The sequence below is a fragment of the Neofelis nebulosa genome, chromosome 2 (assembly GCF_028018385.1).
Source record: "Neofelis nebulosa isolate mNeoNeb1 chromosome 2, mNeoNeb1.pri, whole genome shotgun sequence".
In the NCBI taxonomy this organism is placed as follows: Eukaryota; Metazoa; Chordata; class Mammalia; order Carnivora; family Felidae; genus Neofelis; species Neofelis nebulosa.
Window position 1 is genome coordinate 735265 of NC_080783.1, and position 27624 is coordinate 762888.

Sequence of the window (27624 nt, forward strand, 5' to 3'; positions counted from 1 at the left end):
ACACTGCCTTAGTTTGATGTATCTCTCTTTTAATCTGTAACTTTTCGTCTTTCCCCCATCTGCATTTATTAAAGAAACCAGGTCATTTGTCCTGTAGAATCTCCCTCCTGGACTTATTGCTTTCTTGTGGCACGAACTCATCTCCGATCCCCACATTTCCTGTAAGCTGATCATCAGAGAGAGGGCTTGATAGGGTTCGGTTTCAAGTGGTCTTTGCAGGACTGCTTCCCCCTTCCCTCTTCGCTACTCTAGGAGGCGTGTGATGTCTCTGTCTCCAGTTTTAACGATGTGGGGATTGCTCACCGCTTCAGCATCGGCAGCCTGATTAATCCAGGAGAAAGTTCTGATAGGCTCTGCACCTGACAGCTTGAGCTTCAGGAGATCTCGAGTCCCAGTTCCGTGATCTCACTAGGGCCGCATCTAACCCCAACTGTAACTCTTCTGCCTTCCTTGGCTGGAAGGCCTGCTGTGAGAACCTGCTTTCCCTTGCCCGCTACCTGGTCACCCTGAACTACAGTCCACATAGGCCAGGCCAGACAGAGGCTTCATTCCTGCCCTTTATTTGTACACTTGCAGAGTAAGCATTGGTCCCCAGCCAGCTCTAAAAGGGACCAGCACATGGTGCTTGCTCTCAGTGCCATCGTCAACTCAGAGATGCTTCTGTATTTGATGGGACTCAGTCTGCAGCTGCCATGAGTCTTCGGTTATCCAGATGCCCCGGTTATCCGTCCTCTGCCTGTGGGAGCCTTTCAGGTCTGTTCTTGTGCTCAGGAGATAAAACCCCAGTTGTCTTTGAAAGCTTGCTTGTTTTACAAATGTGTCCTGGGTATATTTTGTCCATATTCTGCTTCAGTCTTGGAATCAGCCGCTTCTCCAAAGACCCCTGGTTCCTTTAATTGGAGGGTGGCGTCTAGAACCCACGGTCTGGGCGGCCAAGGTGCTCACTGCTCCTGGGGTGTCAGTGCTTCAGGCCTTTTCAGTGGACGGAACTAGGAACTTAGATTTAAAAATAAAAGTAAACAAATTGTGAGTTTATATCAATATTTAGTTAAGAAGGGAGACACAGGGATTTTACTTCTTTGATTTTATATTGTCTCCCTCTACACTGAAAATCTTGGTGGCATTAACATAATTATTTTCGTTATCCCACGGTGTACATGTAACAATTCTCAATAGTACCACTGTTTCTACTAACATTGAGGTCATTGAGTACAGCCTTAAATTTCTCTCAATTCTTCTCGTAATAAGAGTTCTTCTTATTAAATATATCCTTCTAGGAATGAATAGTCAGAAGGCTGTTTTTAAAATCACTTGAAATGATACTTTTTTCCTGTCTGGTGATGCCATCAACATGGTAAATAGGTTTATTTATTTCAGTTTGTTTTCAGTTTTTAGGTGTTGCTTTTTCTGTGTGTCATTTGGAAAAAAAACACTTTCTTCATCCTAAAATAAAAACTATAAAGATACATTCAGGGAAGTCTAGCATCCACCACCATCCCTTTACTTCCTTGTTCTAATTTCCTTCCTCATACAACCATTTTTGTTAGTTTTATTTCTTTTTAAATATAAGAAAATGGGTGTATTCGTATATCCCTTCCCCACTTTTCTACACAAAAGAGATACTGAAAACACTGGTCTGCACATTACGTTTTAATAATAGCTTTATTGAGATATAATTTAAATGCCATACGGTTCACCCATTTTAAGTGTGTAGTTTATTAGTTTTTAGCATATTCAGAGATAGGTGCATCCATCGCGACAGTCAATTTTAGAATGTTTTTGTCATTTCAGAAAGAAACCCCACATCCCTTAGCTGTCATCCCCCACGCTACGCTTGTACCCCCGGGCGGTCACCCCCTCTACTCGCCTCTACTCGCACCCCCAGTCCCAGGCAGCCGCTGACTCTACTGTCACTGTCGAGTTCCCTATTCCGCACTTTCATGTGAGTGGAACCATATTATATAGAGTCTACTGTGAGTAGCTTCTTTTACTTAGTATGATGTCTTCCAGGTTTACCTATGTTGTGGCCTGTGCCAGTACTTCATTCCTTTTTATGGCCGAATCATGTTCCACTGTGTGGACCACATTCCGTGTATCCGTTCGCCAGTTGGTAGACATTTGGGTCGTTTCCATCTTTTGGGGATGGTGAATGATGTTCTTATGAGCATTCGTGCACAAGTCCCTGTGTGGGCATCTGTTTTCATTTCTCTCAGGTACATACCTAGGAGTGGTGGAATTTTCTGGGTCATATAATTCTGTTCAGTGCTTTGAGGAACTGCCAGGCCGTGTTCCCCCCAGCCCCGCCATGCTGCACTTGTCTTCCCTCAACCTGCTGCACCTGCCTTCCCCCGACGCACTGCACCTGCCTTCCCCCCACGCGCTGCACCTGTCCTCCCCGCCCCCCCCCCGCTCCCCCCCCCCCCCCCCCCCCGCCGTGCTGCACCTGCCTTCCCCCGTCATGCTGCACCACTCTACGTGCCCACCAGCAGTTTCTCCACATCCTCACCGGTGCTCATTGTCATCTTTTCGTTCTAGCCATCCTGCAGGTGTGAGGTGGCATCTCACTGTGGTCTTGACTAGCGTTTCCCTGATGCCTAATGATGTCAGACATCTTTTCATGGGCTTCTTGGCCATTTGTGTATCTTCCTTCTAGAAATAAGTGTTTAGATCCTTTTGTCTGTTTCTTAATAGGGTTATCTTTTATTCAGGCAAAGTTATTCTTTATATAGTTTGAATACAAATGCCTCTCAGGTATATGTTTGCAGATATTGTCTCTCATTCTCTGGGCTGTCTTCTCCCTGATAACGTCCTTTGAAGCACAAAAAGCTTTACATTTTGATGAGTCCAATCTGCCTTTTTTTCTTTTGTTGCTCAGGCTGTTGGTGTCTATCTAAAGTCTTTTGCCAAATCCAAGGTCATGAAGATTTACCCCTGTGTTTTTTCCTGAGAGTTTTACAGTTTTTGCTCTGAGATTTAAGTAGTTGGTCTGTTGGGTTAATTTTGTGTATGGTGTGAAGTTGAGGTCTGACTTCATTCTTCTGCATGTGGACGTCCAGGGTTCCCAGCTCCCATGTGTCAAAAGCTGTTCTTTCCCCCATTGAATGGTCTTGGCCTCCTTGTTGAAATCAGTTGACCACAGACATATGGGTTTATTTCTTGGCTTTCAGCTCTGTTCTGTTGGTTATAAGCCTGTCCTTGTGCCAGTATCACACTGACCTATTACCGTTGCTCTGTGGTAAGTTTTGACAACGGGGTGTATGGGTCTTTCTGCTTTTTAAAGATCGTGTTTGTTATTCCGGGTCCCTTCCAATTCCATATGGAATTTAGACTCTATACACCATGTCCACAGGTATTTTATGGCAAGCTTATAGAACATGGCAGTGCGCAGGCCTGTGTGGAGCCCGTGAGCCTCTGCCGGCTGCCCTCACCCTTTGTGATCGGGACACCAGGCTGCAGAGACTGACTGATGTTCGCTCCTCTCTTGGGCAGCTGAGGCCCTACGCCTGCAGTTCATGCAGCAGTGGGATTTTCACCGGGGCACTGCCCACTGTAGCCTCATCTTGTGAAGTCAGCCCACTGAATCCCGAGTTTATTGTGACCTACGCACCCTTTAACAGAGGTGGCTGTTTTGAACGGGGTGGGGAATGGGTATGGCTGCACTCTGGGGTGGTGGCAGTGGGAGGCTCCTACGTGATGATAAGTCACAGAGTAAAGAGGTGTAAGTTCTGCCCTTGCTGCTGTCACCCAAGGATGGAGACTGCCTGCCTGTCTCTGGTATGCAGGGGATAAAACCGGGAGAACCCCCAAATCCTGCTGGGGTGAGAATTTGGAGAAAACAGGAAGAATTTGACTAGCCTCAGTGGCCACTCCAGACCTCTGTAGGGGCAGGTGATGATCTTGGGGATCCTCCTCCTCTCCATGAACTTCCCCTGGGAGCTCAAAGGTGCACCCCTAACCCGGAGAGCGGCCTGGTGAAGAAACACCAATCAAGAGTGTTAATTGTAGTCTTTGGGTGTCTAGGGCTCTCTGGGGATCCTCCTTTCCTTGAGAAAGAAAAGTCTAAGAGCTTCCGGAGAAAATGAGCAGATATCCTACAAGGAAACAGGAATAAGATTGACACCCATTGGCAGCAGTGCTGGACAGATGACAGGGGACTAATGTTTGAAGAACTGAAAGGTAGACAACCTTTGAACCTCGAATTTTATACCCACTCAAATTGTCTTTCAAATGTGACAGCTACTAAGAGCATTTTCAGGCATGTAGGGCCAAATCCCAAGTGCTTTGTGGGACTCCACAAGATGGTTATAGACTTAAAAACATTTTTTTTTAATGTTTATTTATTTTGGAGAGAGAGAGAGAGAGCACGAGCAGGGGAAGGGCAGAGAGAGAGAGGGAGACACAGAAACCGAAGCAGGCTCCAGGCCCTGAGTTTCAGCACAAAGCCTGACACGGGGCTCGAACCCACAAACCTTGAGATCATGACCTGAGCCGAAGTCTGGCGCTCAACCTACTGAGCCACCCAAGTGCCCCTGGTTATAAACTTTTATAGAAAGACAGAGGACCAAGAACAGCCAACACTGAAGGTCGGAGTGAGTGGGTGGGCCCTGAGGGATAGCATGCCTTACCAAAGATAGCGCCATTAAAATCGTGGTGTTGGGGGGCGCCTGGGTGGCGCAGTCGGTTAAGCGTCCGACTTCAGCCAGGTCACGATCTCGCGGTCCGTGAGTTCGAGCCCCGCGTCAGGCTCTGGGCTGATGGCTCAGAGCCTGGAGCCTGTTTCCGATTCTGTGTCTCCCTCTCTCTCTGCCCCTCCCCCGTTCATGCTCTGTCTCTGTCTGTCCCAAAAATAAATAAAAAACGTTGAAAAAAAAAAATTAAAAAAAAAAAATCGTGGTGTTGGCTTCAGGAAGGCAAAACAGTGGAACAGAGCGGTGGACCCAGAGCCTTTGGTCAAGACCAGTGAAAAGACGCTTGACCGTATCCTCATTCAAGACACAAATCCAGATCCCAAGGGGTGTGCCTCATCCCCATTCCACTGGCAGAATCTGGAAACCCTGCCAGATCAGTTTTAGAGAGACTGGCTTAACCACACTCTTGATCATAGCTGGAGGGAGTATGAACTCACGTCCCCACTTAGAAAACAGGTTCGCACTCTTGAGTGACTTGGGCTTTCACAGATCCCAAGCCCAGCGTTTCTACTCTTGCACGTGTGCCAGGGGATACATGTAGGAACTTGATAGTGACGCTGCCAGTGACAGCCCAACACGACCCAGGTGCCCTCTGGGCAAAGAGTGGACAAGGCTGCGGCGAATTCACTCGTGCGTGAATGAGCTGTGGCCGCGAACGACAGCTCTGACCGACCTTACTGACAGTCCGGGAGGATGTGCACGGCAGACACCTTGTAACTAAAAAACCTCAACTGTCGAGGCAAACGTGGGTATGTGTGAGGCCCCCTCCCCACCGCCCACCCTGCAGCAGAGCAAAGGGACTTAACACGGAGTCCAGGGGCATGGTTAGCTGGGAGTACAGCAGCGAGATACAGGTTACTGTTCGTGTTCTAGTTCACGGGTCGGGTTCCACATCTAAAGGTCACTCATTATCTTAGCAAAAGGTAACTTATTAAACTAAATAAAAGGGGCTGTCATGGTCCCCAAATAGGTGTAACAGGAACCAAAAGCCACAATTAACTTTGCACACCTCGGGATGTTAATGATTTTTTTTCCTGTTGATCACCTGAAACCTCCTTTTGCCCCTCCCCCGCCTGCCTGCATGGCTCTCGTTAGCAAACACTGCGGATTGCATGACATCCGGGGCCAGCTTGAACCCCCGCCTTGAGAAGGAGCGGTAATTCACGTCTCTCTGGTTCCAGAGTTTTATGAAACGCAGCGTCTGATAATGAAAAGGGCTGACTAACACAGACCCTCTGATGACACGGGTGCTTATGTCACTTACAAAACAACAGCAACATAATTTTTGCTTTACTGTGGACCCACCTCAACTAGTGGGGTCATGCAGACCACCCTCTCGGGGCTCCTCGGGCTGAGGGCAACTCCAGGCACACACACCCTCTGGCGCAGATGCCCTTGATGTGTGCGGGTGTCCTTGGGTCACCCGGGGCAGGCCTGCAGGCGAGACGCACCCTCGGAGGCGGCGTCTCGGGCACTTGGCTCACCGTTCCCGCCTTCCTTGGGGTCTGGTTGGTGGGAGGGCCCAGCCTGGGCCTGTGGTGTGACTTGGGAGAAAGGGCCATTGGGTCCTGCAGGAACGGTCCCCAGAGGGACCCAGCCCCAGGGGTTAGAGCGAGGAGGAAAGGTGGGGCCGGGGTCTGAGTTTGGGTGACGGACGTGTGTCTCGGAGCTGTCCCGGCTGCCCCTCCGGGACTTCTGCACCCTGCTCAGCACGGTCCTCTGGAGAAGCAAGGGCTGTGCTTTCTGTTGCGGGGGGAAGGGGCTGTCCCTCCAGGGCAGGCCTGGGTCGTTTGGGTGAGTGTGCTCCCAGCCTGTTCTCTGTACACAGAGATGTGGGCGCCGCGGCCCGTGTGGTGAGCTTTGCCCACCCTTTCCAGGACGGGGTGTTTGCCTGCTCCTTGGGCAGCTCTGTGTCTCCCGCTTCTTCCCTGTGGGCGGCCCCCTCCTCACCTACGGCCCTAAGGGCCCCTAAGGTGGTCAGCTCTGAAAGTCCACTCCTGCTGACTTACTTTCCGTGTCCTTGTCGCTGCTGCGTTCAGGGAGCTGGAGGGCCAGGCCGACCTGCTCAGGCGCCTGCTTGGGGGCCTCCTCCGTGTTCTCGAGCTGCGCCAGAGCCGTGGGTTCTAGGAGAAACGAGAACGCCCGGCGTGCTGACCACACAGCCTGCTGCCTCGTGCCCAGGATTGTTCTTGGGTGTCCTTGAGCTGCTTCTCTCCCTCAGGGTGCAGGGATGGCTGTGGTGAGCGCTCGGTGCCCACTTCCCTGCTGCCCCCTCCCCCACTTGGGCAGAGTCCCACGGGCCCCTGCGCTCCCTCCAGCAGGAGAGCTTTCCTCCCCGTCCTGCTGAACCTCACAGCTGCTTTGGTGAAGGTCACCGGTGGCCTGAGGCTGGGCCGAATGTCCTATCCAACCCGGTGGCCCCATCCCTCCAGGTGGCTGATGCTGTGCTGTCCTTCCTGTGGTCAAATTCTGCTCTCTTCTCTCTCCACCCCTGCTTCTGGAGGGCTGTGGTGCCTTCTCCACCCCCATCCACCTTCAGGCGGACCTTGTACTTGGCCACCCCTGTGTGCAAGTCTGCTTTTCTGAGGGGTCCCTGCCTGTGTGCTTAATGGCTTTAGGAGGGTGTCCGGACACAGCCCAGCCTGCGCAGCTGCCCAGACACCTGCCCGGGCCCTTCCTGCTCCTGGTTGCTGTGTGCAGCGAGCCATTCGGCTGCTCCTCTGCTGGCCGCCAGGGCTGCGACACCACCCGCTCATCACTCTCCCTTTTGTTCCCTGGCCCAGGAATGTCTGTGTTGGTTGAAAATCCTCACTAAACTGGTAATCAGGTTCTCTGCCAGGGAATCCATGAGGACGGGCCCTGGTTTACAGCGTCCTGAGGGCCTTTGGGGCAGGGCAGCCAGTGGGCGTGTGGCTCCTGGCCTGCTGTGCCACAGTCTTGGGGAGGACCTGTTGCAGACAGGTTCCTGGCCACCAGCTCCTGCTGAAGCACGTGAGAAGGGGCCAGGCCATCGGGGCCCATCGCCCATGCCCTGTGCTGCTGGGGCCCTGCAGAGAGGCCTGCCGGCCTGCCACGGGTGATCCCACCCATCCAGGCCGAGCAGGATCTGAACCCAAGGCTCTGCCTGGAACACGGGACACGATCTCTTACTGTGGCGGAGAGGTGCAGTCTGCTGACTGTAATGTGCCTGCCGTCACCTGGCTCCTTGTTAAAAGACTCCAGCTGCACAGCTCTGGGTGGGGCCCTGCACTTCTAGAAGCCCCCAGGCGAGGCTGGTGTGCTGGGAGCAGCAACGAGTTAGATGGCGTCACACTCTCCTGCTTAGTGTCGCAAGCCACGTGGGGACTCCTGAAGCAAGGCCAGCTTCTGTGCCTCAGACCGACTTGTGCCCCCGAGCCCTGCCAGCAACCTGCACTTCAGCTCCGGGTCAGGAAGGCTCCTGTGAGCCTGTGCAGGTGTGAGGGCCTGGCTTTGTGCCAGGTCCCTGCTGAAGGTGGCGTCAGGTGTCCGGATTGGGGGTTGGGTGGGGAGGGTTGTCCTTAAGCTCTCAGGGTGCTGGGGACAAGGGCCGGATGAGGTGGCAGTGAGGCTACAGGGGCTGGCTGAGGCACTCACGTGATCTCAAGGTGACCGATTTGCCAGGTGAGCCACTGAACTTGGCACTCACTCGCCCTCTGCCGTCCACAAGCTCCGAGAACCTGCCAAGGGAGTCACCATGCGTCACCACTGTGGGGCTTGTGGCTGGGGCCGCGCGCTCCGGGTGGGGGCGGCTGAGGCTGCACCTGGGGGCCGGGGTCTGAGCTTCGGGGTCGTCCCGGTCACTGAGCAGGTGCTCCGGCAGGCGCACGGGGGGCGGTCTGTTTCTGAGCACCCGTGGATGGAGTCCCTCCCTGTGCCAGCGTCTGTCAGCGCCGTCCCTTGGGGCTGCAGGTGGGTGGGAGGAGCGGGTGGCTGCACAAGGCCTGACCCTCCCGGCCCCTCGGAGGGGGAGGACTGAGGAGGGGTGTGTGCATGCCCGAGATCTCGCGGCAGGCTCGTGGCTTTCCGAGAAGCCCTGGGCCCTGTCCGTGCCCACCCCCGCCTCCACCCGCTTCCCATCCCAGGGCTCGCGGGACAAGCTGTCCTGGCCCACCTTGGGCCCAGGCTCTCGCTCTGCAGGGCACGGCCAGCCACTCAGACCTGACGGGACGCCTCAGTGAGGCCCCCACCCTGCACACGCCCAGAGCGGGAGGACGAGGCGCCTCCGTGGGTCCTTGTCGCCTGACTGTGCCCTTCAGCCCTCCCTTGGGCAGGTGCATGCAGCCGTGCTGGGTCTGAACCTCTCGGAGCAAGCGTCCACCTCCTGCGTGGTGCCCGCGTGTCTGCTCTCTGGGGCTCTGTTCTGCCTCAGCCACTGTCCACCCCCCTGTTCTTTCTTCTCCCTTCGTTGCCCTCACTGCAGCACCTGTCCGGATGTACCGTCTTCCTACAGCTTGAGAACGTGAGCAGGGTTGTGAGGGACCTGGGCGACCCTGCGGGCCACGTCCTCCATGTGGCCTCTCTGAGACTCTGCGTTCCTGAGCTCTTCCCACCGTCCATCTGTCTGGGCCTCCCCCAGGCTCCCCTTCCTGTGGCCATCCTGGGCCTCTCTCTCTCCCATTCTGTCCATCGGCTCCTCATGGGTGAGGCCTGGCTGCACGGCCACGCCCCGGGGACAAGGTGAGGAGCAAGATGCTTGTGTCTCCAAATTCCTAGTGTGCTGACCTTGTGCTAACCGCACACAAGTCCTTCCTCCCCCACCGATTTTCACAGCCCCAATTCTCCTGCGTTAACACAGTCCTGTTTTGAGGTTGTCTGTCTGATGTCCGTGGGTCAGTTGTGGTCTGTGCTGGGAGAGGGTCCTGGGGCTGAGCCGTCTCCTGGGCCAGGACGCCACTCCCCAGGGATGGCAGCCCAGGCCGCTGCCCTGCTGGTGGCCCACAGGGAGCACCAGGGGCCAGGCTGCACTCACCATGGCCCCATGGGTCCTGAGCAGACCACGGGGCCTCGTGTGTGTGGCCGTCCCCTCCCCCCAGCCCTGGTAGGGCTGCACTCACAGGTGATGATGTAGAGGTGAGCAGGCTCGCTGTGCAGTTGGTCGCCCTCTGCGCTCTGCACGGCTGTCACCGAGAGCTGGTACCGCCGCCCTGGCAGCAGGTCCCTCACCGTGTAGGACGTCAGCCTTCCGTTGGGAACGTAGCGGCTTTTGGTGCTCTGGCTGGTGGTCACGTTGATGACGTATGCCTCCAGCAAGGTACTTGGAGTGGGGGTGTCCCAGACCACGTGGGCAGAGGTGGCCGTGACTCTGGCGGCGGTCAGGTTTGCTGGTGGCAGGGGCCCTGATAGGCACAGAGCAGGGGAGGGAGGTGACGGGGGCCGGCGGGGTCTCCTGCCACCGCCACGTTTACAGATCTGACGTGGATTGCCGAAGCCTCGTGCGAAGCCAAGTCTGGTCATTACGGACAACCTTGTGGTCCTGAAGGATGGTGTGGAGGGGTGTCTGTAGCAGCACGCCCTCCTGCCCGAGATGCACCCCAGAATGCTGCCCGGTGCACCCACGGAGGCCCCCATGCCTGCGCGGCCTGTCAGCGTGTCCTCCTTTTGATCCCCTAAGCCTGGCCATATGCACCTTCTCCTGGGACACATAAGAGGGGCTGGGCTAGACAGGCAGGGAATAATGGGCCAGGGTCCCAGCCTCAGGGTCAGTGCCAGGACTTGAGCCTGTGATCACCCTTGCCCCATGGGCCATCCGTATGCCTCCCCGCTGGGCAAGGCCCCGCCTAGACCTTCCGTCCTCACCACGCATCCCCCGTGTTCACTGGTCCCCTTGTGCGTGGACTGCACGGCACTCTAGCCCCCTCCCACACGTTGGGCTGGGAGGGCTGGTGAGGGCCAGGTCTCCTGCCCATGAGACACCATGGAGATCAGGAGTGGACAGCGTGTGCATTCACCGGTGTGCCCCTCTGGCCTTTGGCTCGTGACTCCCATCCGGTAGGAGCCCAGGAGCATCCGGGTGCCGGGTGAATGCGCAAGCGGGGGGCTTCCTGGGAAGGCCGCCTTCCCTGGCACTGGAGGGGAAGAGACCTCTGGGGCACCAGGGCCACTTTGGTAGGACTGGGGCTGGAGGGAGGTGATGGCTGGCAAAGTTCCCTTAAGAGCTGAGCTCATGCCCCTGTACTCACGCGTCCACACGTGCAGTGGGGCCGAGGCCAGGCTCTCGGTGGGAGGCTCCTGTCCCCCGAGCCCACTGAGGGCAGTCACGTGGATGGTGTATCTCCTTCCTGGCAGCAGGGCCCTGCGGGAGGGGAGGGGAGGGGAGGGGGAGAGACTCCATTACAGACTGTGACTCCTCCCACACAGGTGGGGGAAGAGGTGTGAGTGGTCCTGCAGGTGGCCCGGGGGGCCTCCACAAGGACCAGATTTGTGGGCTGAGACCTGTGTGCTCCTCAGGTAGGAGTTCCTCCCTGGTCTGTCTAGAACAGGGCAAGGGTCGAGAAGAGCCCACGCCTGCCTGCGGCGGCTGTAGTGCCCAGGCTGGTGTTCAGACAGGAGAGGCCAGAAAAGGGAGGGCCCTTGGAGGTCATTGTGCAGAAAGGGTTGACAAGCAGGCCCCGCTGCCCTCCTCGGGAACGCCCGCCCGCCAGGTGGCCCGCGGCTGGAACTCATGGATAAGAGGACCTCGCTGCCCCCTGACGTCTGTGCGGTCTGTGCGGCCTGTGTGGCGTGGTTCGAGCTGAGCACCTGCTTCCGCCCGGGCATCCGGGATCTACGCCAGGCCCAGGGGGCCCCGTGCCCAGCCCCCGATTAAAACCCCGGGCGCTGCGTCTCGCACAGGCACCTGGTGGTGGCCTGTGTGAGTGCACAGGGAGGGCCCCCCCCGGAGCTCAGGGCTGCTCCCCCGACTTATCCCTTCCTGCGCGCCCTACCATTTCTGTGTTGTGAATCCCAGCCGGGAGCGCGGCCTGTGCTGAGTCTGGGGGGGGCCCCCAGTGACTCACCGAGCCGGGTGGTCTTGGGGACCCTGACTCACCAAGTGACCACCCGGGGCCCCACGTGTGTTTTTGTGACACTGTTCTTCGGAAGTGGGCAGGATGTACATCAAGCAAGGTCACAGTGACACTTAAGAGACAAAGAGAGCAGAGTCTTGTCTCCGGCACAGCAGGCATGGGAAATACGGTGTTGGGAAGTCCGCCAACTAGAAGCAACGCGGCTCGGTGGCGCAGAGGGGACTGAGCGCTGTGCCCGGCTCGCCTGCCCCGACCCCTGCAGCGCCTGCCTTCCGGACAGCCCTCCCCATGGCCGTGGCCCGTGGCTGCTCTGGGCAGGATGCTGCTGATCTGGCGACATGGCCCGCTGCTGTCGGGTGTGGGCAGTTAGGTGGGCCTGTCCTCTACCAGAGCCGTGTGCACGCTGCAGGCACAGGGACCCCAGGCCGCGGCCAGCCAGTCTTCCTTTCCACCCTCCTGTCTTCCAGCACCATCCCCAGCAGGTCTCGGAAGCCCCTCTGGCTGGTGAAGGCCCACGGGGCCGCTGGGGGCTGAGGCCGGGGAGTGTGAGCCTTCGCTGCGGGCTGTCCGAGCACACTTCAGTCCTCAGCCGCTCGGAGCTACTTTGTAATTCCGTTTGCATCTGATTTGTAATCATTCAGCATAAGATGGTTCTGTGCCCAGTTTAAGGTTTGACCATATTATTTAAACAGCATAAAAACGTAAAGCAACCGCAGGGGTGCCCTGCGTCTCCCTTTCAGAGGGGCCTGTGTGACTCGGGCCGTGCTGCCCTCCAGGCGGCCCAGTCTCCCTCCTTATCTGTGCGGGAGGCAGCACCTCCCAGAGTTTTCGAGAGTCTCTGCAGCCCCATGATGAGGCAGGGAGGGCAGGTGCCTGGGGGACCCGGGGCGGGGGGAGCGCACACACACACATCCCTGCTTCTCACGGCAGGCTGGGCAGCTGGGGAATGGCAGGGTAAGGACACAGAGGGAGAGAGGAGGAAGCTCTGGGGCCCCGAGGGAAGGGAAGGCCGGCCCTGTGCTCTCACCCGAACGTGAACTTGTCCACGCTCTTGTCCATATCGGTGGACTGGTCCTCCTGGGCCTCGGGATGCCGGATGGACACACGAACGCCGCTGACAGTTGCGTGACGGATCCTGTGCAGAGCCCACCGCACTGAGATGGTGCTGGCTGTCACGTTGGTGACCTCAAGGCCCTCAACGGGGCGGGGTCCTGGGGGGCAATGGGCCCCTCAGCTGATGCTGGCACCTCCTCGTCTCCAGGGGAGGGCAGGGGCTTGAGACAATGAGACAAGGCTCAGGAAGTGTGCTGGGGGTCACAGAGGTGGCCCAAGTGAGGTGTGGGCCCACCTGGGCTTGCTGAGTGCACCCCTTGGCCACAGTGGGACTAGGGGAAGTCAGGCCCCGGACTCCAGCCTGGGGTGGGCGGTGCAGTCAGCTCCACCGGACGCCTGCAGTCTTGCCTATTTAGACACGTTTGGACATGCACGGACCCTGGGAATCCCCTTCCCCTGTGTCTGTCTGATTTGGTCACACTGACAGTGAACGTTTGGGTGACGCTTGGGCCAGCGGGCATAGAAGCTGGGAAAACTCTGGGCTGCCGCAGGGAAGGGTCTGGGTTCAGCACGGGAGCTGGGAGGGGAGCCCTTGGCTCCCTGGGCAGGTGTGGTGCCCGGTCTGGCAGGCAGTGCTGGCTCTGCCCACCGTGATCTCCTGGGGAGACCCCACTCTGATGGTGGAGGGGGAGGGGTGCCACTTCCTCCTGAAGCCAAGCTCAGGCTGAGCCCACTCCACCCCGCAAGCTCGCTCAGCCTACCTGCTGCCCAAGTTCGCTGTAGGTGCCTCTTGGCTGTGCTTTCCCATGACACACCTGTCCTGAGTTTCTTATCTCATCTCTCACTTGGCCCTCAATGTCCTCAGGGTTAGTGTCTGGCTCGGGCTGGCAGGTGATGTTAGGGCACCCTCCCTTCTCCCGCTAAGTTCCTCTCCATGCCTCTCAGCGTCCTCACCTCCCTCCTTACCCAGCCCGAGTCCCCACCGGTGGGCCATGGCTGTCTGGCCTCACGGTGCTCCTGTGGCTGGCCCCGCCTGCCTGCTTTGACCTGTGCCAGCACCTGGTGTGGCGGGCGCGGAGCCCCTTGTGCGCTGGCCACACTCTGAACCCCTACTGGCTGCCCCCACGGCCCCTCAGTGCTGCCCAAGGGACCATTGCCTGATCCATACTCCTTCCTCCAGCCTCCAGCACCCCCTTCCAAAGTCCCCAGGGTCCCCTGGCTCCTGCCCACCATTGGCTCCTCCCCCGTAGAGCCCAGAAACAGGCAAGCCAGTTAAGGCCCCGAGGTCTCCCTCGGCTAGGTTTCCAGCTACTCTGCAACAGCACTAGAGGCACCCTCTCTGCCTCACCCCCCTTCTCTAGACCTGCCACCAGCAGCCTCCCTCCCCGGCCCCTCCGAGCTGCCGTCTCCCCCCTCAGCATGTTGGGGTGGCCTCCTGGACGCCCCAACATGCGCTGGCTCGTCACAGATGCCTTCTCAGGGAGACCCCCACTTCTCCCCTAGCCTCACTCCTAAGCCACCGGCTCTTATCTCTGTTAGCCACTGCCCAGGGAACAGGTTAAGGGTCCCCGTGGTGCCTCGGGGTGCCTGGCCAGTGTGCCTCTCCAGGTGGCAGCAGGCACGTCCAGGCGGGCACTCACGTGTGCGGGTGAGGAGCAGCACCGGCCTGCTGATGTCATTCTTGTTGTTGGCGTTGCGCTTGACGGAGAACACGGAGATGTTGTAGGCTCTGCCGGCTGCCAGGGCCCGGAGCTGGTGCGAGGAGCGGCTCCGGTCCACGAAATCTGTGCGGCGGTAGGCACCGTCCGAGGAGGCGTAGGTGACCGCGTAGCCGTCAAGCATCTGCCTGGCGGCCTGACCTTCAGGTGGACGCCAGGAGATGGACACCCCACTCTCCTCCACTCGCTCCACCTTGAGGGCCGTTGGCGGGAAGAGCTCTTCGAGGTTTCGGTGGAGAACAAGGGAAGGGGGTGGTCAGCTGTCGGCCACGGAAGCCCTGGCCCCCAGTCAGATATCTCACCTGGCGGCTCTTGGGCCTGCTACCCTGGGGGGTGGACGTGGGGCAGCTGCTGGGGGTGGGGAGCCAGCTCCTCTTGCCTGCGATGGACCTCTTCTCTCAGCCTCTGGCCAGTGCCTCCCAGGTCTCAGGTGTGTGCGCACCTGTGACTGCATTTATGCCTCCCGGAGTATTTTTATAACCCTCCCTGCTTCTTGGGCAGAGCCTGGGTAAGCAGCTGCCTAGACGCTCTGCTCTGGGGGGCCGCTCAGCACTGTGGCCTGTCCCCGGGGGCGCCTGTGCCCTCTGAGGGGTGAGGGAGGCCCCGCCCCCCACACTGGTGCCTCTGCCACCTCACCTTTGGCGCAATCCTTGCCCGTGTAGCCCACTTTGCAGGTGCAGCTGTGGGACCCGTTGCTGGCCAGGCAGTAGCCGCGGCCCCCACAGGGGCTGGAGAAGCAGGGGTCGCTCACTGGGAGAGGGGAAAGTATTGGTGAACACTGGGGTTTTAGCAGCTCTGCCAGCGGGACCCTTGTCCTTCCTGTGTGGGTGTGTTTGTGGGGTGGAGGTGGCTGGTACCATCACAGGCAGGGATTTAGGAAGTGAAGGAGGGGACATTGTCTGACGGGGACTGCAGGGCTTGCTGTTGCTGGAGGTCCCACTGAGGGGCTGGGCAAGTGTGTCTTTCCTCCTGAGCCGGGCTGTCCCACTGCTGCTCCAAGCCAAGGTGGGCTGGCAGGTGGTGACTCGGGGGCGAGCGTGGTGCTGGCCCCTCCTGGGGGGGGCAGCTGGCAGCCGGGCATCCAAGGGCCCCAGCCCTCTGCAACCTCCCTCTGCGCCAGGGCTGCGGGCACCGAGCGGACCTGGGCTTCCCGGGCCAGGGCCAGGGTCAGCGGGTTCCCAGTGGAGCCTCAGGAAACAATGGCAAACAACCAACGTGTCCCCTTATCACCGTCACGGCCACTAACCTTGGTCTTCCGGGTGTGCCCCCGCCCACCCCAAGCCTGCGCGGTGAGATCCCCTGGCCGCAAACGGTCCCGCCATGCTTCCGCCCGGGCCCCCTCCCCACCGCCGCCCTGCAGTGCGTGGATGGCACACCTCATCCCCAGCACAGCCCTCGCTGCCCTGCGGCGTGCACCCTACACAGTGCGGTGCCGCCGGCCGGGCCTGGCTTGGGGCCTAGAACAGGATAGGCCAGGATGTGCCCCCAGGACACACCCATCCCAGGAGGAGAGCTGAGGTCAGCAAGCTGGGGTTATATCGAAGAGGCAGCTCCAGACAGTGGCAAGTCCTATAAAGGGGGAAAAGGCGGGGAGCGTCTCCAGCCCTGAGGAGCCGTGAGGACTCTGGGGCTGTGGTGAGCTCCGCCCGTCCAGGCTGGACAAGGGGCCAGCCCGAGTCTCCCGGGGGGAGCTGGGGCCGCTGGAGAGGGAGCAGGGACTTGCCCCCACCTCCCTACCTGTCTCGCAGTGGTAGCCGAAGAAGCCCTCTGGGCAGACGCACAGGTAGGCCCCGCCACCGTTCTCACACCGGCCTCCGTGCTGGCAGGGGCTGGAGTCGCAGGCATCCACCTCTGGAGAATACCCAGAGAGTCGGCCAGAGCCGCAAGGGGGTGTCTGGGGGAGGGAGGAGAGGACAGCGGGAAGAAGGGAAGGGGAGCCGAGGAGAGATGCCAGGTGGGGGGGCTGGGCAAACCCCCCTCAGCCCTGGGGTCCCTCCCACCAGGGGGCCTGTCCAGCTGGGCCATGGGCCCCAGCCCCTTCCCTCTGCCCTCTCAGCGGTCCAGGGTCTAGGCTTGTTGAAAACAGGTTTGCCCGGGGTGTCCGGGGCATCGCGATCGTGGGTGAGGGCCCAGCCGCTCAGGGGACCCACCCAAGCACAGCCCCTACCTGTCTCGCAGTGGACTCCAGTGAAGCCTGTGGGGCACTGGCAGACAAAGGCCCCCGGGAGGTCCCTGCAGGAGCCTCCATTTCTGCAAGGCTGCATTTGGCACTCATCTGTCTCTGCAGAGACAGGGGCACTTGTCTGTCTCTGCAGAGACAGGATAGGAGGCTGCGTGGCCCTACATGGGCCCTGCACGGGATGACACAGCCCTGCGTGGGCTCTACACGGGCCTCCACCACACCCAGGGTTCCACGTGTGCCCTGCGGCTTCGGCCTGACACCCACCCTCTCCACTGTCTGCCCAGCAAAGGCTCACCCCCAGGTCACTCCAGCATTTCCCTTCCAGGCTTCTCAGGGGCCCGGAGGCATCCTGGGCCTGGCCCTCCCTGGGGCGGCATCAGAGTCCTACCTAAGTGTGGAGGGCACAGGGCTCGTCCGTCAGTGTACCCCAAAGGCCTCTCCCCTCCCTCTGCTGGCTTGGAGCACAGGGCCAGGGGTGGTCAGGGTGGGACTCTCTCCACCCCGCCTCCTCTACCCCTGAGGCGGAGGCTGCAGAAGGAGGGGCCGCAAGAGGAGATCAAGGTCAGCTTGTTCAGCCGCGCTGTCCGTCTCCCTGGGGAGGCGGAGGCAGAGACGTTTGTGAACCTCTGTCTTTCTAGAAGTTGGAGAGGCAGGGGTCTGAGGGCAGGCAGTGGTGGGCCCGGCAGCCTGGGCAGGAGGGGCTGGAGCTGTGCCCCGCAGTCTTACCCAGCTCACAGTGGGCTCCTTTGCGCCCTGTGCTGCAGACGCACAGGTACCTGGCAGGAGCCCCCGCGCAGCTCTACGAGCTTCCGAGGGAGGGGCGCCCAGGGGCACGGGCACGAGGAGGGACCCCAAGAATAAAGCAGTGTTGTGATTGGAGGCAGTGGCTTGAAGCCGAATAAGATGGACATAAATCAGCTTCGTTCGAGGAGACAGACAGAAGTGCCCAGCACCTCTCAGTGCCTGGAGAGGCCAGAAACCAGGCAGCGGGGGACACCCTGGAGAGGAAGCAGCGGCAGCAGGCCCGGGGACAGCGGGCACTCATGATGACCCGAGGGCTCGCAGAGGTGGTGTGGGACTTCACCCCAGTGGCTCTCGGGTGGCCAGGTCCAGCCTTGTTCGTTCGATACACGGCAATCCCATATGAAACCGGCGCAATGGGGACGGGGCCCTCCCTTTGAAGTTTTGGCCACAGGCTCACTTTTTCTTTTAAACTGGGAAGTGTACTTCCGAATTCAAAATTTTCAACTTCTAAAAGTTTACTGTTCCTGCTCAAAATGCAGATGAGTAAGTAATGACGCCTGGGAGCTACAATGTCCACCGGCTCACCGGCACGTGCCCCTCCCCACCCCCGGGGATGGAATTTTCAGGGCCACGATCTCGTTACCTCTTCCGAGTTTCGAGTTTTATGAATCACCTGAACATGTATGGTTTGTTTGTGCCACATATGAACTTTACTGATAAGATATTGGGGTATAGGGACTCTCCTCTTGGAAGGCATGAGATTGCCTCCGCATCTCCGGGGTCTCTGCTTTCTGCCGCGTGAACATGGGGGCGGCGGTGGGATCCGTGGTGTGACCACACCATACTTTGTCCGGTGTCGTTTGCTGGGCCTTTGGGTTGGTTGTGGACTTTTTGTTATGATAGAAACCTGCTTCTGTTTTTTTTTTTTTTTTCTTCCTTTCCTAGCTCCTGGTATAAGTGTGCTAAGCCTACGGGTGGAATCACGGGCACACAGCTTATACGCATGGTCAGCTGGACAGGCAGACTGTTAGACCCTTTTCAAAGTGTTTCCCCTACTTACACTCCCTCCAGCCGTTGCTAGGAAATCCTGCCCATCCACGTTTTCACCAGCAGATGGCTTCTTAGGTTTGTCAACTGCCTCCGTGAGCTTTTGATGTGCAGCTCACTGATTACTAATATTTCTCCTTGTTTTTGTTGGCTTTCAGTATCTCCTCTTCCATGAAGGGCTTACTCAGGTGTTTTGGCAGTTTTCCTATTGGGTTGATTATTCTTTTCTTATTCATTCACAGAGTTCTTTATATATTCTTGAAACCAGTTTTATATAAATACATCTTTTCCTGGTTTGTCGCTTATATTTCACTTTCTTCCTTAGGGCTGATGATTTTAAATTCATATTTATATAGTCAAATTTGTCCATTTTTTCTTTGATAGTGCTTTTTTTCAATGTTTATTTATTTTTGACAGAGAGAGAGAGAGACAGAGCATGAATGGGGGAGGGGCAGAGAGAGAGAGAGAAAGAGAGAGAGAGAGCGAGAGCGAGGGAGACACAGAATCCGAAGCAGGCTTCAGGCTCCGAGCTGTCAGCACAGAGCCCAATGCGGGGCTCCGACTCACAGACCGCGAGATCATGACCTGAGTCAAAGTCAGACGCTCAACTGACTGAGCCACCCAGGTGCCCCTTTGATAGTGCTTTTTTGTGGCTTAAGAAAACTTTCCTAATCCCAAGGCCAAAAGATACCTATACTTTCCACATAAAATTTTATAGTTTTAGAAAAACATTTAAGTCCTTAATCTGGAATGAATTCTTGTGTGTGGTGAAAAGCAGGGGACAATGTAATATTTTTCCAGATGCATAACCATTTTACTCCGGCTGTCAAGAAGACTGTCTCCGATGCTCTTTTAGAAGTTTATAGTTTTAGCTTTTACATTTACGTCTACAATTCATCTCACACATGTAAAAATGTATCATGTTTTTGGTGTTGTTATACACAATATTGTTCATTTTATTTTATTTTCCAAGTGTTCACTGCCAGAATATGAAAATATCAAGGTTCTGAAATGTCGTCCTGTGTCCTGTGACCCACTTGAATTTGCTTATTTGTCCTATAGCTTCTTTTGTAGAATTTCTTAGGATTTCCTATGTGCACGATCATGTCCCCTTCCTTTCCAGTAGATGTGACTTTTATTTCCTTTCCTTGGCTGTGGCACCGTCTGGGAACTCCTGGGCAATGCTGGAAGGAATTGGTGAGATGGACACAGTTGCCTTGTTACTGATTGCAGCCGGAGGTCTCCCACCGTGAAGTCCTTTGTTAGCGGTTGGTGTTTCATGGATGCCCTCATCAGATTCAAGATCTTCCCTTCCACTCTTAGCTTAGTAAGAGTCTTAAACAGTAGTTGAATATTTTGAAATGATTTTTCTGCTTCTATTGAAATGACTATAGGGTTTTCTTCTTCCTATCCTAATATGGTGAATTACATTTTTCAAGTATTAAGCCAACCTGTGTTCTTGAGATAACTCCCACTTGGTCATGATATATCATACTTTTTATGTAACACTGGGTTTGATTTAGTAAGACTTTGTTAAGATATTTATGCTCATGTTGGTAAGGAATATTAGTCTCTGATTTCATTTTTTAAAATAACCTTTCTGTCTGCTTTTGCTATCAAGGCAATACTGGTCTCACAAAATGAATTGAGAAGTACTCTTTCTCCTGTATTTTCTAAAAAAGCTTGTGTAGGGTTAGTATTATTCTTTCCTTCAGTGTTTGTTAGAATTCATCTATGAAGCAATCCAGTCTTGCCATTTTCTTGCAGAAAGGTTTTTAATTATGAATTAAATTTCTTTAGTAGATACAGAGCTATTCGTATTTTTTATTTATTTTTCGGTCATTTCTAGTAATTTGTGTCTTTCAAGGTAGTCCCTTTTCTTTCCCTTGCCAGATACATTGGCCTACTGTTGTCCACAATATCTCTTTGTTGTCCTTTAAATGCTGGTAGGATCCTTAGTGATGACACTTCTTTAATTCTGATATTGCTAATTTTTCGTTTTTATTTCTTGGTCAGTATAGCTAGAGGTTTGTCAATTTTATTAAGCCTTTCAATGAACCACCTTTCAGTTTCATTGGTTTTCTCTGCATAGGTTTTTTTATAATTACATTTTCGATTGTTGAGATGTTAAAATGTAATTGTGTTATAATAATCTATATCCACTAAACATACTATGTTTCCTGTCATTTTCAGTGGTTTGCCTGCAGGTTAAAGACAACCTTATCAGCTACAAATACTGACATTTTAATTTCCTATTTAGTATTCTCATGACTTTAGTTTCTTTTTCTTTATTGCACTAGCTAATACATGAAATATAATTTTGATGAGGCTTAGTGACAGTGGGCATCCTTGTCCCCAGTTTTAAGAGGAATGTCTATTTAGGATAATGTTTACTTGGGGTTTGAGGAGAAGCATAGTGAAACTGCTTCAGAAGCTAATTTCCTTCCCCCTGTTGGCCGCTCCGTGTGTTTGAGTCAGATCAACAGAAGCACAGCTTTTCAATTCCAGATCCTACCTCTGTATGACAAGGGTCAGGACACCCATTGTTCCACAGCTCTCTCGATGTAACCTGTAGTCCTTCCTCTGTAAAGGTGTGAAGTGTTATAGCTTGGTTACACACAGTATGACCAGTCTGGCTGTGCCCAGCCTAAGCACACCTCTCTGTGGGACGATGCACACTTTGGGGGTTATGTGGATTCTGCTCCTTCTCTCTTTTAAGCTTTTCCTCCAGCAAACCCTATATATTTTATACCACATGGCACTACAGGTGTGTGTGTGTGTGTGTGTGTGTGTGTGTGTGTGTGTGTGTGTGTATTATTTTTATCTGGTAAGGAAGTACATTTTTATTCCTTATTTGGTAAGAATTTATTTCATGAATGGGTATAAATTTTGCCAAATGTTTATTATGCACTTATTCAGATACTTACATGCTTTTTCTCCTTCAGTTGGTTGATAGAGCAGGTTTTCCTAATATCGAACTATTCATGGCAACAACCCAGCTTGAGATTTAAGTAGAGATTACTTAAAAATAAAATTGTAGGGGTGCCTGGGTGGCGCAGTCGGTTAAGCGTCCGACTTCAGCCAGGTCACGATCTCACGGTCTGTGAGTTCGAGCCCCGCGTCAGGCTCTGGGCCGATGGCTCAGAGCCTGGAGCCTGTTTCCGATTCTGTGTCTCCCTCTCTCTCTGTCCCTCCCCCGTTCATGCTCTGTCTCTCTCTGTCCCAAAAAATAAAATAAACGTTGAAAAAAAAAAATTAAAAAAAAAAAAAATTGTAAAAAAAAATAAAGCTGTACATTTCCCACGAAGCACTGCTTTTGCTATATCACACAAGTTTCTATATAGAAAATGATCGTTAATATTCACTCAAAATTTGTAACTGTCCATATTTCCTCTACCGATAAGTTAGTTCAAAGTATCTTTAAAAATATCTAAACATGCGGGGCGCCTGGGTGGCTCAGTCGGTTGAGCGTCCGACTTCAGCTCAGGTCACGATCTCACGGTCCATGAGTTCAAGCCCCGCGTCGGGCTCTGGGCTGATGGCTCAGAGCCTGGAGCCTGCTTCCGATTCTGTGTCTCCCTCTCTCTCTCTGCCCCTCCCCCGTTCATGCTCTGTCTCTCTCTGTCTCAAAAATAAAAAAATAAAACATTAAAAAAAAATTAAAAAAAAATATCTAAACATGGAGATTTAAAATTTATCTTCTTCTTCTTCTTAATAACGTAATATTTTCTGTGTGTTCAGAGAATGAATTAGTTCAAATTGTTAGCTGTATTATTCAGATCTTCTTTTTGCTTATTGTTTTTTTGGCTTCTTAACCCGAACTAATTGCGAGAGGTGGTTCAGAATTTCCCAGTGTTAAGGTAAATCTGTCAGTCTCTTCGTGCAGTCTGTTAATGTTTGCTTTATATGTATCGAGACTATTGCATTAGACGCTGGAATGTTTATAACGATCTTCTTGGTGAATTGAACCAATTATTGGAGGAGACCCTCTCATCCTTAATGATGCTTTCCGTCTTACAGTCTATTGTGGCTGATAGTAATGTAGCTAAACCAGCTTTATTTCTCTATGTGTATTTACGTGATATTTTTTCCATACTTTTACTTTTTTGTTCTTCTGATTTAGGAGTGTCTCATCTATGAAAGTATAGCTTGTTTCGTTTTGTTCTGTAAAAGATCTGGCAATCTCTTACATGGCAAATTTAGCTCATTCATATTGACTTGTATTTTTTCTATCATGATCTTAACTGTCACTTTTTTCTGCTTTTTTTTTCTATCTCCTTTTAGATAGTGACAGACTTTACTATAGTATGTGATAATTCTCCCTTCTCATATTGCTTACAGAATATTCTACGTTTATCTTACTATTTGAATAACTATCCCCCCCACCCCCCAATACTCTTTTTTGGTCAGCCTCTGAAGCTGTTTTTGTAAGAGGATATTTTTTATTATGCCCTCACATTTGAATAATTTGACTAGATAAAAATTTTTAGGTCTTAAGTTTATTTATGTCAATATTTATCTTGTGGTATTTGCTGAGCTTCTTGGATTTGTGGGTCGACATATTTCTTCATTTTTAGAAAATACTCAGTCATTCTCTCTTCAAATGTTTCTTTTGCCTCTTCTGCCCTCTCTTTCTGGGACTCCGATTATGTGCTTGTTTCTAGATATTTCCAAATCAGAGATTTCTTATGCTCTGTTGTTTTTTTTAAAAATTCATTTATTGGGGGCACCATTTATTGGTGGCTCAGTCAGTTAAGCGTCTGACTTCGGCTCAGGTCATGATCGTGGTGTTCATGAGTTCGAGCCCCGCGTCGGGCTCTGTGCTGACAGCTGGAGCCTGGAGCTGCTTCAGAATCCGTGTCTCCCTCTCTCTGCCCCTCCCCTGCTCGTGCTCTTGTCTCTCTCAAGAATAAATAAGCATTAAAAAATGCTGAAAATTCATTTATAAGTAATTCATAGTTCGTTTTTTCTTCTGATCTTTAGTTTTAATCATTTTGTTGACTTGTCCTTGAGGTCCATGATTCTCTTCCGTTGTATCCATCCTATGGGTGAGCGTATCCAATCAGTCTTCACTTTAGATGTTGCCCTTTTAATTTTGTTACTTTAAGAAGTTTTCTTTATTCTGCTCAAATGTGCTGTTCTCTCACTCTTTTGCTTCTCTTGAACGTATTTATAATGGCTTTTTTAAAGTCCTTGTCTGCTAACGCAGACGTGTGGGTCATCCGCAGGCCTGTTTCTTCTTGAGGTGATACGTCATAATCTCTTGCTTCTTACACATACTGTGTACAAGACCAGACAGCCCGAAGCAGAAAATACCTACCCTGTACCAAGCATGGGCTTGCTCCACTCTGCGCTGGGCAGCTAGGCTGAGGAGCTGATCTCTGATATCTGATATCTGTCAGGAAGTGAGCTGGGCTGGGCCTGGTGCACTGTGCTCGTTAGTGCCAGTCCCCGATTGGCTTTAGATGCTTGAGGGTTGGAACAGCCTCTCCCTCCAGCTAGACTGGAGACCTCAGCCTTGGGAGAGTGTGAAATCTCTCTTTGCTTTCCAGACCAGCTCCTGGCTTCCCATGCACTTAGTAAAAGTGCCGTGGGGGAGAATTGGCGGGTGCCCAGCACTTGCCCTGCATCTGCGACCCCTGGTGCCAGCCCATCGTGCTTGCTCACGTAGTCATTATCCTAAGGACCTTTTCTGTTTGTCTCTGATAATCTTAAATTTGGCTGTAATGCGCTAATGTTCCTCTTTTCTCCTGTTTGATGTTCCAGGCCCGTCAGGCCGTGGGGCTCACCTGTCATTCTGGAAACTGAGCTCCACGGCTGGTCAAACGTTTCCTTGTGTTTTTATTTTTCTCTCATCTTGGACTCCCGTTGCCTCAGTGCTGGCACATCTGCTTCCACCCTCCACAGAGCCTGCATTTTCTCTGTGATCTGCACATGCCTCCCTGCTTCTCTGGGGGAAAATTCCTCAAATGGACCTATCAACTCATTAACTTCATCTGTATCTATTTGTAAATTGTGACTGTTGTTTCAACTGTTAGGGTTCTTCAGTCTTCTTTTTTCCACTTTCTTTTGTTAAAAATGATTTATCGACCCTGTTTTTTTACGACCATTGCCATGTTCTCTTCTGTATATCTGCCATGCCTATTTCTATGCTCATCCACCTTCTTTCTTTTGCTCCTAAATATTTGTTGTCTGGACTTTATTGCTATTATTGTTGGAGAGGGGTGTTCTCCCAGACAGTAACCACCAGACCCGTGCGCTTGGAAGGATAGGAGGAAAGTATAGACGCGTGGGGCTAGGCAGCCCCATCCATCCTGCAGAATTCTTCACCTGTGTGGGGTCGCACGGCATGGGCTTTGCAGGGTGCTGGGAGAGAGCGGCACTGTGTGCCGCTCCCCCCCGCCCCCGCCCCATCTCTGGGTGCTGTCGTGGTCCCTGAGCTACTTTGTTTAAAACTCCTTGCTTTGTGAAGATGTGTTAACATCACACAGATTTTCTGATGGACAGAGTTAGGGATGCAGTGGAATACACATGTAGTTGTGTAAGTGACCCTATGCCTGCAGGGGCGTCAGGTAGACGGGGGCCGTCCCAGGCCATGCACCTGGTGCACTCTGGGAGCCTGGAGGTGACGCTGTCTGGAGCGGACCTCCTCCAACAGCTGTGGGTGTCCTGGGGGCCTTGTTCAAAGGAGGGTCTGCTTCCAGGTGGGAGGCCAGGGCCAGAGGCAGGAGATAGGCCCTGAATCCCCAATCTGCCCCTTGAGAACCCTACCCTGGGGCCACCTCCTGGTCTGAGCTGCTTCATCTGCACAGTAGGCATATGAGTTGGACACCTCACTTTGAGGACAGGGAGGCCCTTAGCGAACAGTCATCACCGCCTCCACCAGAGTTGTGGCCTGACTTTGCAGGGAGGAAGGGGAGGACCAGGGTCAGAACTGTGGCTCCTGTGCTCCTCGGGTGGCCCCGATGAGGGGGTTGTGCCCACCCACCCGCCCACCCTGCCCCAGAGGGCCTGCGGATCACCGTGGCACTGTGGAGGTTCGCTCCAGACGCCCTGTGGCTGGCAGACTCGGACGTGGTTGGGGGAGCTCAGGCTGTAGCCGTGGTCACACTTGTACAGGGCCACCGAGCCCAGCCGAGTGCCGTTAAAACGCAGAGTGGCATGCTTCACCTCCGCCGGGGGGCCGCAGTCCACCTCTGTAAGGACACAGCGGCCCTGTCCTGCACTGAGATTCGTCTGCCGGAGGCCTCTCCGCCTGCCCTGGCCTCTGCCCCACCGGGCCTCAGGGCCTGGGACCCTTCTCCCCTCCCCTCTGCCCTCTGCCCCGCCACTCTGCCCTCTGCCCCGCTGGGCCACAGGGCCTAGGACCCTTCTCCCTGCACAGCCCTTCCAGGAGGAAGCGCCTTGACTTCCAGGGCTGGCTGCCCGTCGGATTTTCCTTCTTCCCCCTCCCCTCCTCTGCTCTTTCGGGATTGGGAAGAGATCCCGTCCCTCCACCCCAACCCCCAGCCCTCTCACCCGCCTGGCACCGGCGTCCCATGTACCCTGCTCGGCAGCGGCAGGAGAAATCTGTGCCTAGGTCCTCACAGGTACCCCCATTCGAGCAGGGGCTCCGGAAGCAGGGGGACGGGGCTGCAAGGACACAAGGGGTCACCATCACTGGGACCTCCCCGACGGCCTCTGGGCTCCACGGGAGCTCTGCCTCCCACTCCTCCAGAGCGGGGCCACCCCTGCCCACTGGGAGGACATGCTGCCCCAGGTGCCCTGGCCCGCTGGCCTCTACCCGCCTTACCTATCTCGCAGTGCCGCCCGGAGAAGCCTGGGGGACAGTCGCACTTGTATTTGCCGATGTAGTGAAAGCAGGTGCCGCCATTGTGACAGGGGCCCGAGGCACATGAGTCTGGCTTCCCTGGAAACAAAGGGGCCCCATCAGAGTCAGGTGTCGGGTGTCCTGCACCCACCGCCCAGTGCCCCTCCCCTGCCCCTCCCACACCCCAGAGCTGGTGGGCCTTGGGCCCCCCCCAGCCCTTCCAGGCTGACTCCAGCTGGCAGGAGCGCACCGATCTCGCAGTGCCTCCCGGTGAAGCGGTAGGGGCAGCTGCAGTGGTACTCGCTGCCTGCCTCCTTGCACGTGCCCCCGTTCCGACAGGGCCCCGAGCTGCACAGGCGTGGCCGGGCTGCGTGGGGTGGGGGAGAGAGAGAGACACACACACACAGAAGTGGGTGAACAGGGGCCAGCCTCCAGCCCTGTGGCACCCATGATGCCCTGCTCCCCTCTTCTTGGCCTGCGGGCCCCAGGGGCCCAGAAGGCCCAGGCCCTTGGGGGCCCTCTGCCCACCCTTCCTCTCTTTCTGCCCAGGTTCTGGGGCCCACTGGGCCCTTCCTGGTGGAGATCTGGCCCCACAGTGCAGCAGACACTGCAGCCCTGCTTCCTGCACGGCAGGTGAGTGACAGCCAGCAAGGAGCCCGGTTGCAGCTGATACGACACTGGGATCCACAGCAGTCCACTTTTTTTTAATTTCTTTTTTTTTTTTTTTTAATTTAAATTTTAGTTAAGATACAGTGCAATATTGGTTTCATGAGGAGAATTCGGTGATTCATCCCTTCGTACCACATCCAGGACTCATCCCAAGTGGTCTCCTAATGCCCATCAGCCATCTAGCCCCTCCCCCCACCCTCTTCCTCCATAACCCTCAGTCTGTTCTCTATCGTTAAGAGTCTCTTATGGTTGACTCTTAAATACAGAGACCAGACTGAGGGTGGATGGGGGGGTGGGGGTGAGGGGAGATGGGTGATGGGCATCGAGGGGGGCACTTGTTGGGATGAGCACTGGGTGTTGTATGTAAGCGATGAGCCACAGGAATCTACCCCCAAAACCAAGAGCACACTTTACACGCTGTATGCTAGCCAATTTGACAATAAATTATATTGCAAAAAAAAGGGTCTCTTGTGGTTTATTTCCCTCTTTTCTCTTCCCCCCACTTCCCCTGTGTTCATCTGTTTCTAAAATTCCACATAGGAGCGAAAGCATATGATATTTGTCTTTCTCTGATTGACTTATTTCACTTAGCATAATACCATCTAGATCCATCCACATTGTTGCAAAGGGCAAGATTTCATTCTTTTTGATGGCTGTTCTATGTATATACACACATACACAATGTTCT

The 27624-nt window shown here is 54.5% G+C and overlaps 2 protein-coding genes across 13 annotated transcripts in view; one reads left to right on the forward strand and one right to left on the reverse strand.

Annotated features, from left to right (window-relative positions):
* The window catches only part of MTERF4 (mitochondrial transcription termination factor 4), a 69572-nt gene that overhangs the window by 18446 nt on the left and 23502 nt on the right, over positions 1 to 27624 (forward strand). The gene's annotated exons all lie outside the window — the stretch shown is intronic.
* Positions 1 to 27624, reverse strand: part of SNED1 (sushi, nidogen and EGF like domains 1) — an 89456-nt gene that overhangs the window by 12615 nt on the left and 49217 nt on the right. For 6 of the 12 annotated variants that reach the window (XR_009253348.1, XR_009253346.1, XM_058698718.1 and 3 more), the window contains 14 exons: positions 26518 to 26634; positions 26250 to 26366; positions 25976 to 26089; positions 25480 to 25653; positions 16652 to 16765; positions 16222 to 16335; positions 15121 to 15234; positions 14407 to 14703; positions 12741 to 12924; positions 10889 to 11001; positions 9764 to 10045; positions 8471 to 8612; positions 8304 to 8386; positions 6698 to 6811 (listed from right to left, as the gene is read on the reverse strand). Coding sequence is in view for 8 of the 12 variants with exons in the window: in XM_058698718.1 (XP_058554701.1) it covers positions 6698 to 6811; positions 8304 to 8386; positions 8471 to 8612; positions 9764 to 10045; positions 10889 to 11001; positions 12741 to 12924; positions 14407 to 14703; positions 15121 to 15234; positions 16222 to 16335; positions 16652 to 16765; positions 25480 to 25653; positions 25976 to 26089; positions 26250 to 26366; positions 26518 to 26634 (2079 nt within the window). In the remaining 4 variants the exon portion in view is untranslated. Of the gene's footprint in view, positions 1 to 544; positions 997 to 2434; positions 4092 to 6696; positions 6812 to 7838; positions 8387 to 8470; positions 8613 to 9763; positions 10046 to 10888; positions 11002 to 12740; positions 12925 to 14406; positions 14704 to 15120; positions 15235 to 16221; positions 16336 to 16651; positions 16766 to 25479; positions 25654 to 25975; positions 26090 to 26249; positions 26367 to 26517; positions 26635 to 27624 lie in introns of those variants that run through there. The other 6 variants (XM_058698732.1, XM_058698727.1, XR_009253376.1 and 3 more) reach the window with 6 other exon arrangements.